At 42.2% G+C, this 13141-nt stretch overlaps 1 protein-coding gene across 4 annotated transcripts in view; it reads right to left on the reverse strand.

Annotated features, from left to right (window-relative positions):
* The window catches only part of WWOX (WW domain containing oxidoreductase), a 567948-nt gene extending 556518 nt beyond the window's left edge, over positions 1-11430 (reverse strand). For all 4 annotated transcript variants that reach the window (XM_088135992.1, XM_088135993.1, XM_088135995.1 and 1 more), the window contains exons 1-4: positions 11249-11430; positions 7966-8030; positions 6772-6829; positions 3380-3558 (exon numbers count right to left, since the gene is read on the reverse strand). In XM_088135992.1, coding sequence (XP_087992118.1) covers positions 3380-3558; positions 6772-6829; positions 7966-8030; positions 11249-11355 — 409 coding nt within the window. In that variant the 5' untranslated portion in view covers positions 11356-11430. The remainder of the gene's footprint in view (positions 1-3379; positions 3559-6771; positions 6830-7965; positions 8031-11248) is intronic.
* Between the last annotated feature and the right edge of the window lie 1711 nt (positions 11431-13141).

Raw genomic sequence — 13141 nt, forward strand, 5'->3', positions numbered from 1 at the left:
CACACAGCTTTTCAATTATATTAAATCTCAAAGGCAAAAAAGGTTTAGTGGAAAAGGAGATGTATAGCGCAGGCGTGTTTATTTTTTTTATTTTTTTCACCAGGCTTTCAAAACATTACAATCTATTTTGAAGTGCAGGTAGTCCTCGTTTATGACCACAATTGGGACCAGCAACTTGGTTGTTAAGCAAGGCGTCCACTAAGTGAAACCGCAACTGTGCTTACGATCTTACTTCAGCTTTCCTTTGCTTTCTGGACCTGTGAAGGTCATAAATGCAAGAATTGGTCGCAAAGTTACTTTTTCATCACCGTTATAACTGCGAACAGTTGCTAAACAAGACAGGCGCTAAACGAGGACTACCTGTACTTAGAAAACCTTTTCAGTGTTTAGGAAAGTGAGAAAGAATTACAGGAGTACCACACAGTTCTTGTAAGACCTCAGACAGAACTAGCCTACATGAGACTTCAAGGGCATACAAAAAAGTTTTAGATAAAGACAAAGGTTAGTGCTTTGATAACCACATCCATCTTTACCTTCAGTTAAAAATGTGGGGCTGCTATTAACTTACACTGTGTTTCATCCTGCCAGGCATGTTTGCCAATAAAGTTGAATTCAATTATTAGTAGAGATTAGTTCCTATACCTTTCCACTTCTGAACTTTAGCACCAGCAATTAAAATATAAAATAGCCCAGTCAAAACTAATCTTTGTTTTGGTCAACTTTGAAAGAGCTTTGATATCTTCCGCCAACATTATTTTTCTAAAGAACAACAGAGCCCTCTAGTGGGGACCAAAAAACAATTCTAAAATGATGCACCAGGACCACTAAATATACGTTAACAGCATTTTTATCCTGCTTTTCTATGCAATAGAGCCAACAAAGAGAAGTAACAACACAACTTTTGCTACCAAGAGATTAACATGTGTTCACCTTTATAGAAAGATGCTTGATAGAACAGACATCCTGGATCACGAACAACGAAGTTTTTGCCAGCTCTTTAAAACTAAATAAATACACATATTCAAAACTCTTCACTAATGCTTTCTCCCATTCTCCTCTGGTATTTTTAAATACTTAACTCTATCTCTTTCCCCCCAGATAGAGAGATCGAGTACAGCTTAGATTAGCGCTAATCCTTTTTATTCAGTTTTGTACCCAACAAGTTTCAAATCTGTCAGCTCTGAGTTTGCATTTGGAAGATTAAATACAATCATTTAATTGCATTTGACTCAATCACCTACGAAGATCAGAATCGTGCAAGCCATGGGATTCCCTGTGACCCTCTACAAAAGTGAAAGTTGGACTTTGAAGAAGTAGGATAGGAAGGATACTGACGTTGTTGAACTTTGGAGCCAGAGAAGACTCCTGAGAATACCATGGACAGCCAAGAAAACAAATCGATGGATCATCGATCCAGAGTTCTCACCAATGACCAGGCTCAAATTATTCTACTTTGGACACATTATGCGAAGACTAGGCTCTCTGGAAAAGTCTCTAATGCTCGGAAAAGAGGAGGAGGATAGCCACAGCAAGGTGGATCACTAGGAGTCAAAAACTACTTGATGGCACATCAAGTAGACATCCATCAACATCTAGTCCAGCTCTCTGCTCAGTGCAGGATGTTTCTATAGCAGACTTGATAGTTACCTAAACTCAGCTTAAAGGTGTCATGCAAAACAGTCCACCAACTGGCAAGGCAGTCTGTCCCACTATTGAACATCTACCGCTGTTAAGAAATGTATTCCCATCAGTAGCTGAAATCTGCTTCCCTGCAATTTCCAGCCATTACTTTTGAGTCTTGCATTTTAAAGCAATGGGGAGCACCAGCGCTCACCCTTTTGCATGGCAACCTTTTTGATTTTTAGAAGGTTCATACATTGTGCTGAGCATGATTTTTAACCAGAGTTTGTTGAGCACTTAATAGCTGGCTGGATTCACACTTCACGTTAAGGTAAAAACAGTGGCTTATGTACATTAGTACATATACACCCTTTGCATTAAGCCAAAGTCAAATAATCAATATTAACTCTTTGCCCACTGTGTGAACCCAAATGATCATGGTTTATTCAACGATGCAGACAAACTATGACTTAGCATGACGTCTATATCCCCAGCCTCTCCTAGCTAACACTTTCAGCTATTCCAGATACAGTTTCATTGGCAAGGTGGTTATGAAGCAGGAGCTGACCAAAAGCAATAAAATTTTGAAAATGCATTTATAATAAGAAACCCATCACCTTTTTACTGAAATACAAAAAAAAAGAGGAGTTTTTCTTAACTTAGCTGCAGATACACAAAAAAGAAGCTGAAGACATCTTTAGTAAATTAAAGATTATTTTAATACATGGCTTAGAAACGTTTTACGGTAGACAAGCAAAACTTGGTTATTAATTTCTGAACTGAATGCATGAGAATGGAGGATTCAGATTAATGTAGGAGACTAGATTGTTCCGTGACACATGCTCCTGAAGCCTTTTTGCATTGACTCGGCCATTTGCTTTAATCACACTATGAGTAATTGGCAACAATGGGAGACTAAATACTAAGCAAAGCTATCCAGAAAGCAAAAAGCTAAAAGTAAAGGGTGATCTTGAACTCTCAACCACCCTTTATCAACCCAGAAAGCATGCTAGGAACTATAATACCTCTCCTGGGTGGAAACATTGAGGACTATTGTTCTGACGCATCCAAGGTTGGCACTAGGTTGGAGAAAGATTGTCTAAACCATCTGGAGTGTTCCTTATTTAAGACCAAGCAAGAACAGGATTCCCCGCATGGGGAAGTCCTTAGCCATCATTTCTTCTTTTAGTAGACAACTATACTTCTGGATTTCATCCCCCAGTACAAATAAGAAATATCCCAGTGGTTTAGAAACCTAATAAGAAAGAAAGTGAATCATTTCCTACACAGATAAATTATCCTGGCATCTAAAGTTCAGTTGAAATTAGGGAGATTTGTTTTCCTGCAAATACTTTAAAGTTTAGATTGTCAGCTAGAGGGATGCAGTACTCAGAGGGTAAGAAAGGTGAGTATATTTACCATACCTGTCAGCAGCACCTGAAACAAGCCGTATCTTTTCTTGGTCTCGCACAGTGGGTGCATAGTCAAGGCAGGCTCCTTTAAAGTGCTACAGACAGGCGCAACAAGCATGGCCACACCTGATCTGAAACACCTTTCCAGCTTTGGATCCCAACACATGCACACCCTTGTTATGTCCTTTCGGAAGGAAGCAATACATCAGATAGGGCTGATGACCCTTTCTCCTCCAGTCATTTGTAAAGAAAAGATGTGAGGAACCACCGAGGAGGGAACCACAGGGGTCCAACACACACACTGGTTGAACGCAACACGCTCAAGGTTGGCTGTAGCGCTGACTTACCTATTCCTGAATTTGCTCCTGTGATTATGAACACTTTCCCACTCAAGTCTCGGCCTTCTAATACTTCCATTGCAGTGGTGTTGCCATCGTACTTCTGCTTCACGTTGGGTTTCATGGGATTGTCTTCCACCGTGAAGGCCATTCTGGGATCAAGGTATGTGGTCCTTTTGTTTATATGGCTTCAAAGGAAAACAAGAAGCATTTTTCCATGTCAATTTCTTCTTCTATTACCACAAGCACAGCTACAGAGTCATATATTAAATCAAAATGTAAACTCAAACTCGAAGCAATCAAGAGAATCAATTTTATCAAACTGAGGATCCCAGTTCAATGAGGTTTTGGGTTTTTTTTCAGTTTCATAATCCAGAGAAGTAGTGCGCAATTAAATGCTGAGAGCCTTCTATTCTATTGAACCTGCTTCAGTAAAGATCAACTATCTACTTTAGATCTCTGCATCGGTACAACTGTCTTACAGCTTTTCAGAAGAGGTATTGGTATAAATACAGTATGAGTAAACAAGAATGACTAAAAAACAATGAGTTCCTGGATGCTGAAACTCAAAACAAGTTCATAGGAAGCCTCTAATTGCAATCTCTCTTTGCAATGCTCTGAAAATCAAGTTGACACTTTAGGATACCCAATCTCAGTTAAATCAAAGCTACACAGGGACTACTTACAAGAACACAACTCTTCCTTTTGCTATAGTTCTGATGCTGAGTACCTTCTCAGGGTGTGTAAAAATATTTCAAAAAATTCTTTATGCCGGAAAGATAGCCTACCACATGATATATATTATTTCATGGTTGGGCCTGCTTTTCACCAACAGGAAGATGGGGGAAAATGGTCCTGGCGGCCCTTTTTAGAATCTCTCCACTTTCAAAGGCCCATTCTCACGGTCTACAGGAAAAGGACGTCTCCTGTGTCACTTCCAAACTGTCGGATGACCTCCTTTAAAGGAACAGTCCACATTCATCCTTCCAGATTTTTTTTAACAAGGCATCAAGACACTTTTATTTTGCTTAGTCTTTGAAACCAGGACTTCATCACTTTTAATATTTTTAAAGAGTCTCCTTGATTTCATGAGCATATTGTTTTGCCTTGCAATGCAACTTCTTAATCCTTCTTCACAGCAAGGCGGAATAAAGTAATTAATAATTTCAGCATACACTGGCAAGCAAAGTGTCTGTATTACAAAGGCATATGGAATTATGCAGAGGGGCTGCACACTTACTCCATCTTAACAAAATGTATCAGCACTGGATTTAATCAACAACAGACACAGCCTAATAGTATTACACGTATTTTCCTTGCCATTACCTTTGATAGAAAGTAAGATACTTTAAGAGGATTTTCTTACCATTTTTATTCTGTTACACTTCAAAAATATCAGAGTTAACATTTCTTTGGAAAAAAAATAGTTTATGGTATTATATTCTTAAGTTACTATTTGGTGTATGTATGTGTGTGTGTATATATACACACACACATTATATTCATATAAAAACTATATAATTTAAAAAAGAAACATAACCTGTTGTATTAAAAAAACACGGTAAAGAGAATGTCTTTCTATTAATTGCCACCTACTACTGTAACTCCTCATTCCAATCAATTTTTCCTCTCCTTCTGCTGAGAAGTTTTCATTCTAAGAGTAAATTAACAATATGGGCCTTAAGTCTTATTTCCACAATCTATTTTTTTAGTTTCAACCAGCTCCCTGTTTGCTCTGAAGATAAACGGCAGCAAAGGAAAACGTATTGATGTCTCAAAGTCAGAGCAAACCTAGTCAGAGCAATAAGCTATGTTACATAACAACTGGAGCAGTGGACTAGGTCTGTGACAACCTAGATGTAAGTCTCCACTCAGTTGTGAAGCTCACTCTGGCCAGTTGCAGCTCATCTCACAGTTACACTAAGCCATGGCATAGTTTGGTTTAGCATAATGCGTTAGCTCCGTCCTCCATGATTTAGGGCTTACTGTGTGAGTGCACCCAGTGACTGGCTCAAAAAAAAACCAGTGGGGACATTCAACAAGCTAAGGTTAAAACAAACCATGGCACTGTGCAATGTAAGAACCAAGCCACCATTAACCTACCTCAGAAGATTGTTGCAAGGACAAAATGAGGAAGTCTACAAGAACTATGTTCAGCTCCTGAAGGAAGCCATGAACCCTGATAAATGAAAGCAACTTTTTAAAGCTTACTCAGCCCTACCTACATTCGCAGTTAAAATGCTATTCTAACCCTAAATAGTGTCCAGCCTTCAAGGTAGGCCCCATCAGGGAACCGATAACAGAAGGATTACTGGATTGCTGCTTTATTGTTGTAGGGTAAAATAACAGAATCTTGAAAGCCTGCTAATTTTTCTTTACTCCTTCTAATGCCAAACAGAATCAATGCAAGGTTATTTTGAGTTTCTCTCTCACGCTTTCCCAGGACTAAGTTCTCATTTCTCTTCCTTAACAGCTCCTACGTTTCCCCATCAAAGTTATCTCGTTCCATTACACCAGTGTTTCTCAGCCTTGGCAGCTTGAAGACATGTGGACCTCAACTCCCAGAATGGGAAGCATGGCTGGCTGGGGAATTCTGGGAGTTGGGGCCCACACATCTTCAAGTTGCCAAGGCTGAGAAATACTGCATTACACTAACACGACATAAATTTATTTGGAAGAGGTTTTTTTCTAAGGGGGAGGGGGTTCTTTGCTGTAAATACAGCTCAGAAGGCAGTAATAGATGTAAACAGCAACTGTCTGTTTTGAAACACGACAGGCAATTTTAAAAGCTCCCTAGACTACGGTCTCTGATAATCATCATACCTTGAAGTCTACAGCAGAAAAACACACACAGGCACACTCTTTTCCTGCTTTTTCCACAGCTTCGTTGTATATTTAAACCCAGGACTATCCCTTTTGAAAACACCCTTACTTTTATGTAAGCCCTGCAGTGTCACTTTCTTTGACTAGAGCAAGTCGGGTGAATTTATTTATTTATTTATTCAATTTGTATACCACCCATCTCACATATATGATTCTGGGCAGCTCATACCAATTAAAAACAACAGAAGTAAAAAATATATAGATAAAACAACATACAACCACACTAAAACCACTATTGAAAACTCAAACACAAAACATAATCACAGTCAGCAGGTGAGTTAATGGATTTATATCTTGCCCGTCAAAGCAAAAGACACAGCATATCGCATTCTTTTCTCCCATTTTTTCCCCACAACAATCCTAGGAAGAAGGTTGGGTCGAGAGAGAAAGACAGGCCCAGTTCTCCCAAGGAGCTTTCACGGCACAGAGTGCGACAGAATTTAGGTCTCCCTCATCCTAGTCTAACACTGGCTCCCAAGCCATCATAACCCTAAGCGTACAAAATAATTACAACTTACTCAACAAAATAGACTTGCCCGTTTTCATCCGTCTCCTGCTCCCATCCGTACGGTAAGTCTAGAATAAGATATAGGAGTTTCAGTGCTGCAGTTTAAGTCTTTCATCAGTTCAAGAAGTCGAGCTAAACATCCTTGTGGTTTGGAATAGAACATGGTAAACGAACTACAGGGTATTAGAGAATCATTCAAAACCAAGAAAGAAATAGGATGCAAGCCATTTGCACAATACTTTTAAGTCAGGGTGAGTAATCTACAGCCCCCAGTGCATCAGATCACGCTGCTGATATGCAGCAGCAAGAGGACCATGTTTCTGTGGTCAGTATAGGAGGAGAGCCCTGGCACAGAAAAACAGACTCGTTTCGCCTCCGGCCCCCAAACCTCTTGAAAATGTGGGACTCTAAGTTTCTCCCTGGATGTTCTACCAGATCAGGATGATGCTGGTTGGAGCCCTATTCCCTGAGTCAGCACCCTCTACCCCAGGACTGCCTTTTTCTAGGGAGTCTCAGAAATGGTTATTCTGAGCACAGAGGGAAGAAGGGGCATTTCAGTGTTAAATATGGAGATACTGCTGGTGGGTTGGTTAGGGGACCTCTGCAAACCCTCTTTATGCTCATTCCCTTCAGAGTAAATTCACATTCCACATCATGGGACTTATTCCAGGTCAACTGATACAGGCAAGCATAGCTGTCTACTTCTATTCTGAAGTGGCAGGATCTCTTAATTGGCCTTTGGCTTTTATTTCGTTCTTTTTGAAAATACTGGGGGAAAAAAGGATCATTAATGCTTGCAGGTTAGACCCCAGCCCCAAATTCTAAAATTACATCCATCTTGTGCCATCTCTCTATCTCAAGACTCAGTTCTTTTAAAGACAACAATGAAAGATCAGAAATCAATACTAATTTTGAGCTGCTACAGCAGCAGCATGCTGGATTGTAGAGTTTTAAAGTTAAATTGCATAAGGACCAACTCTGAAATGCTTATGCAGCAAGACAATGATTAAAGTAAATTTCCTAATTGCCAGGAAGACATATTTGGGGGGCGGGGGATTATAATCAACTATAGATAAAATTGTTGTTGGTAATACAGGAATTATTACAACTTTTCCACAAAGGGTTTTGTTTTCCCAATGTTTGGGGAACTCCCCCCACAAACAGTTGATAGATCTTACCACTATTTAACAAGCAAAACACAAACCTCCAGCAACTCTTTTTCGTTTCCCAGATTTTGGATGATCCCATTGAGTTCTCTCTTCCAGGTGACTGAAAGAATCAGAAACACATCTTAAAAGAAAACTTTTTCACAATGAACTTCCACTGGTATTTCTGTATGTGCATGCCTTCAGGTCAGTTTTTGACTCCTGGTGATTGCCTGGACAAGTCCCTGCAGCTTTCTTGGCAAGGTGTTTCAGAAGTGGTTTGCCCTTGCCTCCTTCCTAGGGCTGAGAGAAAGTGACTGGCCCAAGGTCACCCAACTGGCTTTGTGCCTAAGGTGGGTCTAGAACTCACAGTCTTCTGGTTTCTAGCCTGGTGCCTTAACTACTACACCAAACTGGCTTCCTACTGGTATTTCTAGTTTATGATTAATAGTTAATATTCTAGATCTGTCGGGCCTAGCCCAAGGAACTCCAAGAGACAATGCAAATTCAGTCCAGCTATGTTTATTAGCTACAACCTCTAGCAAGAATCTTCCCAGACTGAAACCCCAGCTCCCAAAGTCAGCCAGCCACAACAGTGTGAATTCCTCAGGGAGGTGCCAGACTCATCCTCTTGTTCCTCCCACGCTCTTCTGGCAAGCTAAGAAAATGTTTATCTCCCTGAGCCTGGCCTTCATATTTCCATTCCATCACAAGATCTCATGATAAGCATTTGGAGTAAAGGCACACACTAATTCTCTTAGTGTCTTTAATCTGTCGCTTTTGCCATCTCACTCAAAAGCTTGGGTGATGGCAGGATAACTACAGACTTGTCACCCCAGATATAATTCAGAAAGTCTACCAAACAGCTTCAAAGTATAGTACATTCTTCTAGTCACTTCTTTTCCATCACCTGCAAGAATAAGTGATCAGCATATGTATAAAGCACAATTTCCACAATTCTTTGTTCTGGAGCCCACTGGATATATGAATTTCAGCAAGAATTCTCAACAATGGTCAGTCTGGCCGCAAAATTCCAAGTCCAGATATCTGGAGCATGCCAAGACACAACAGGTTGACTATGTCATATAAAGTAGCAGCATTGACTCATTCTTCCCCTACTTGATATCTAAGAAAAATTTGGCTTCCTATTGAAAACAGCATATCTTATCTAAATAATATTTTCCTAAAAGAGTCTAACTTTGTCAACTTTAGCCACAAAATGGCATAGATTTTCCATAATTAAACATAGATGTCTTCTACAATGCAGAGTCTTACAACCCCAAAAGGTAGAACAAAAAATATTGGATTTCTGTAATGGGTGCGGGCTGGATTAGATGATCTTTCCAACACTAGACATTGCAAGGAAGGCCGGCAGGCACAAGCTTATGGAAACAGCGACTAACTAATGCAGTAAATCAGCGGTTCCTAATTAAAGGGTGGAAACACATCCCTATGAATCTGCTGCCTCTAAGATACAGAGGCTCCCTTTCGAGCACAGCCATGGTGGAGAAAACAGAAAACTAGGTGGAATTTCCTATATGCATCGCTAATATTTGTTTAAATAACTGTTCCCATAGCCGTAGAGTTAGTCTGGCTGGGGAAAAAAAAAATTACCTAAATACTGAAAACTGTTGCAACAAGAATGCACTTTCATCTAGTAAGTGGAGCCAACTAGCAGAACCAGACTCCCTTAACTATCCTGAAACAAATATAAACAAATACTTGCAAGTAACTTAACGGCAAGTCAAAACCCGTCCTATCTGATCTGGCAGGAAGGGCATGCTCCGGGTACCGTCAGCTAGGGAGCGTCGGCTGGCGGGGCCCAGAAGGAGAGCTTTTTCTGCTGTGGCACCTGTCCTTTGGAACATGATTCCCCATGAGATTAGATTGGCCCCATCCCTGTCGGCCTTTCGTAAGGCTTTGAAAACTTGGCTTTGGGTGTCTGTTAGAGCCGGTTTCCTAGTTGTAGAGATGATGGATTAGATTGTGCCCGGCTGCTACGTGTTTTTATTTGTTTCATATTATGTATTGTGTGTTTTTATTTGTGTTATTATAAACCGCCTAGAGACCAGTAAAAGTGAGATGGGCAGCTATATAAATCAAGTAAATAAATAAACAATTCTACCAATTTTTTTTTAAAAAAACAGTGAAACTGACATGAAATGCAGATATGTAGCTAGGCGGCTAAGTCTTGTTTAAGAGGGACCGTGATAAAACAAGCACAATATTTCTTAAAGTGTTTTTCCTCTCAGGACCCCTTTTCCCCTTTTCAAAATTACGGAAGATTCCAAAAGAGCTTTTGTTTGTATGGGTTATATTTATCCACATTCACCGTATTAAAAAATGAAACTGATGCATGTGTTTCTGCTTCTCACGATTGTTGGATGGGATTTTAACAGTGTATTATTTTTCAACATGGACTGGCAAATAATTTTGATTTCGCTGACCCAAGAGGGCCTCGGGGGAGCCTCAGGGGTCCTAGGACCCCGCTTTAAGAAACACTGAATTAGGACATCTTTAGCTGAACTTCCCCCAGAGCAAGCACGTGTAGGCTACTGATGGTGTTAAGACTATTAAATTCTCTGCGGCCCTTTAAAAGGGTTTAAGGGTCCAGCTAGGGCACCATTCGTATTTTAAGAATATTGCCAGCAACCGGTGCCTGCACAAAGACGTTTGACCCACTCCGTGCAGGTAGAGAAAAGGGGGCCCTTTCCACCTCCTGTTTTATCACCCCCTTAGTAAAGAGAAGCATCCCCCCTCCCCAAAGGGCGCTGAAGCTCCTGCTCCCTCCCCTTGAACCCAAACTGTCAGGTGCATCTCCCTCGGGGAAGCGCAAAGAACCTTTTGGTTATACTGTTGCACTAAATCCACTTTCCCCGGAGTTTCATTGTATCGTGTCCATTGCTTGTTTTGGTATTCGGATTGTCAGGGCAGGCCGTCCGCCTCAGTGACACAAAGGGAGGTACGATGGCAAAAAGTTTAGGAGCCTCGGCCCGAAGCCCAAAGTGCCGCCGTCTTCTTGCGCGACTTTGACGGCCCAGCGCCGCACGCGCTCCAACCTCCGCGAACGCCCGGCAGGTAACTTTGATGAGCTGCAACTCCGCGGCTTTGCTGCGAGACGCCGCTAAAGCAGCGCTTCCCGCACACGCTCCCTCAGCCCAGCTGCACGCACCCCCAAGCCCCCAAATAGCCCGCCTTCGTGCACCCCCCTTGGCTTCTTGCAGCCCCAGAGCGGCGCGGCAGCACCTCTTCGCACCTTCCAGCTCCCCTCCTTCTCCCGTTGGGCGCCGCACCTCCGCACCCCCATCCCCCCGCACCCCAGGAGGGTCCCGCGGGGCTCACTTGGCGTAGTAGACCCAGCCGTCCTTGGTGGTCCGCTCCTCCCAGCCCGGCGGTAGCTCCTCCTCGCTGTCCGTGTCGTCCAGACCCGCGAACTTCAACGCCGCCATCCCCAGCGCTCCTTAAAAAGCCACCTGCGCTCCCGCGTCGCTCACCGGACAGGCGCAGCCCCTTCCCACCATCCGGAAGAGCCGCCCTTTCCGCCGCGCTCCAGCCAATCGCGCGCCGGGGAGACCCCGAGGCTCCCTGGGAAATGGAGTCTTTGGCTTGGCGAATGCACGTGGCACCGCTCAGCTGTCCTGGAAGCGGCGCCTCGCCCGCCGCCGCCCGCCAATCCTCCGCAAGGGCGTGGCTGGCGAGGGAGAGCCGGACAGATGCAGAGGACAGGAGCTGAGCATCCAAGGAGCTCTGGTTTGTGGAAATAATCGCAGTTTGCTGAGTTTGCACAAGGCACGCAGCGACGTGGTGGACAAGCTGTACTTACTGTAGGCTAAGTCACATTTCATGCAACATGCTGTCACAGTCAGGGAGGGGGGCATACCATTGTGCCTGGGTTCACACCTTGTCAGCCCTTCGAGGTCGCCCAGACCAGGCAAGAGTCACCAGCCCCAAGTACTAACACTACCTTTATTGGAAGGTTACAGTTTCAGAGTCCTGCAAGTCTGAAAGTACTTCCCTCACTTTCATTCTCCCGAAAACCAGGGAGGGTCTCTTCTGAGACGCTTTCGCCTCTCCCACCCCTCCTTCGGAGTCAGATTTTGTTTACCAGGCCGTTGTCTAGGCTGAGGCTCTTCCTCTTGTCTCCCAAGGTCATTCCCACATACCATCACATACATGTACTATGTCATTATCCTGGACTACACCAGGCTGAGTGAACTGACACACACTGAATGGCTGATTCCATACCTTGCTGTACTGAAATACATAAATAATGTAAATAAAGCCAGCTTCTGGACTCTGCCTTGTGCAAACATAAGCCAGTGTAGTTGTCTCGTTGTGCCACCCAAGATCGGAATATTAGTTTACTAAACCATGAATCAGAGTAAAGAGTGTGTTGGGTAGACAAAATCCCTGTGGTCTGTAAAATAAGACTTATGGCTTAGTGTCACCTGCAAAACTTTAGGTTTGGTTTATACGGTGTTCAATATTTGTGTCAATCTTCGATGAACATAACGGGGGACCTAACTACACCACAACTGGGGTTATCATACCTGGCTGCAAAAATGCAGGAAGTACAGTAGAGAGGTATAAACAACTCGTAACCCTTGGCTACCATCTAGTGGTGGTGTGAATATTTGCAGAGCAAAAATGCTCACCCTAGTAAAACCACGTAAAGCGGATTAATAGCTTAAACAGGGGAATGCAATCCCAGATGTGACATTCCATGAATAATGCAGGGAAATACACAAAGCCTTGACTCTGCTGGACTTATCCGTGTGGTGGACTTTAACTTTTTTGGGGCGATTAAGGTTTCGATAGCTAGAAAATAAAGGATTCCTTTAACAAAGGCTATTACTAGCGAAACTATTAATATTCTAAATGTAGTGTAGTGGTTAAGGTATTACCTTAAGGTACTATTACCTTATATATTACCTTAAGGTATTTTTTTAGTATATATTTAGTATATATATTTTAGTATATATTACCTTAAGGTATTTTTTAGTGTTGTTTTAAATGTTGGATGTATTATGTGTTTTAGATATATTTATAGTTTTAATGTTTTCTGTAAGTCGCCCAGAGTCCCCTATTGTGGGGGAGATGGGCCGGGGAGAAATCCAATAAATAAAAATAAAATAAATAAATAAATTACTCTTTGGAAGAGGTAGGGCCCATTCACTCTCTTTAATCCTAACCGTCCTTACAGGCTGCTGTTGAGGAGATAAGATGGGGAGAGAT

The sequence above is a fragment of the Python bivittatus genome, unplaced genomic scaffold (genome assembly GCF_059951505.1).
Source record: "Python bivittatus isolate LINGU-HERP-01145 unplaced genomic scaffold, Pbiv_v1 ctg000190_np1212, whole genome shotgun sequence".
In the NCBI taxonomy this organism is placed as follows: Eukaryota; Metazoa; Chordata; class Lepidosauria; order Squamata; family Pythonidae; genus Python; species Python bivittatus.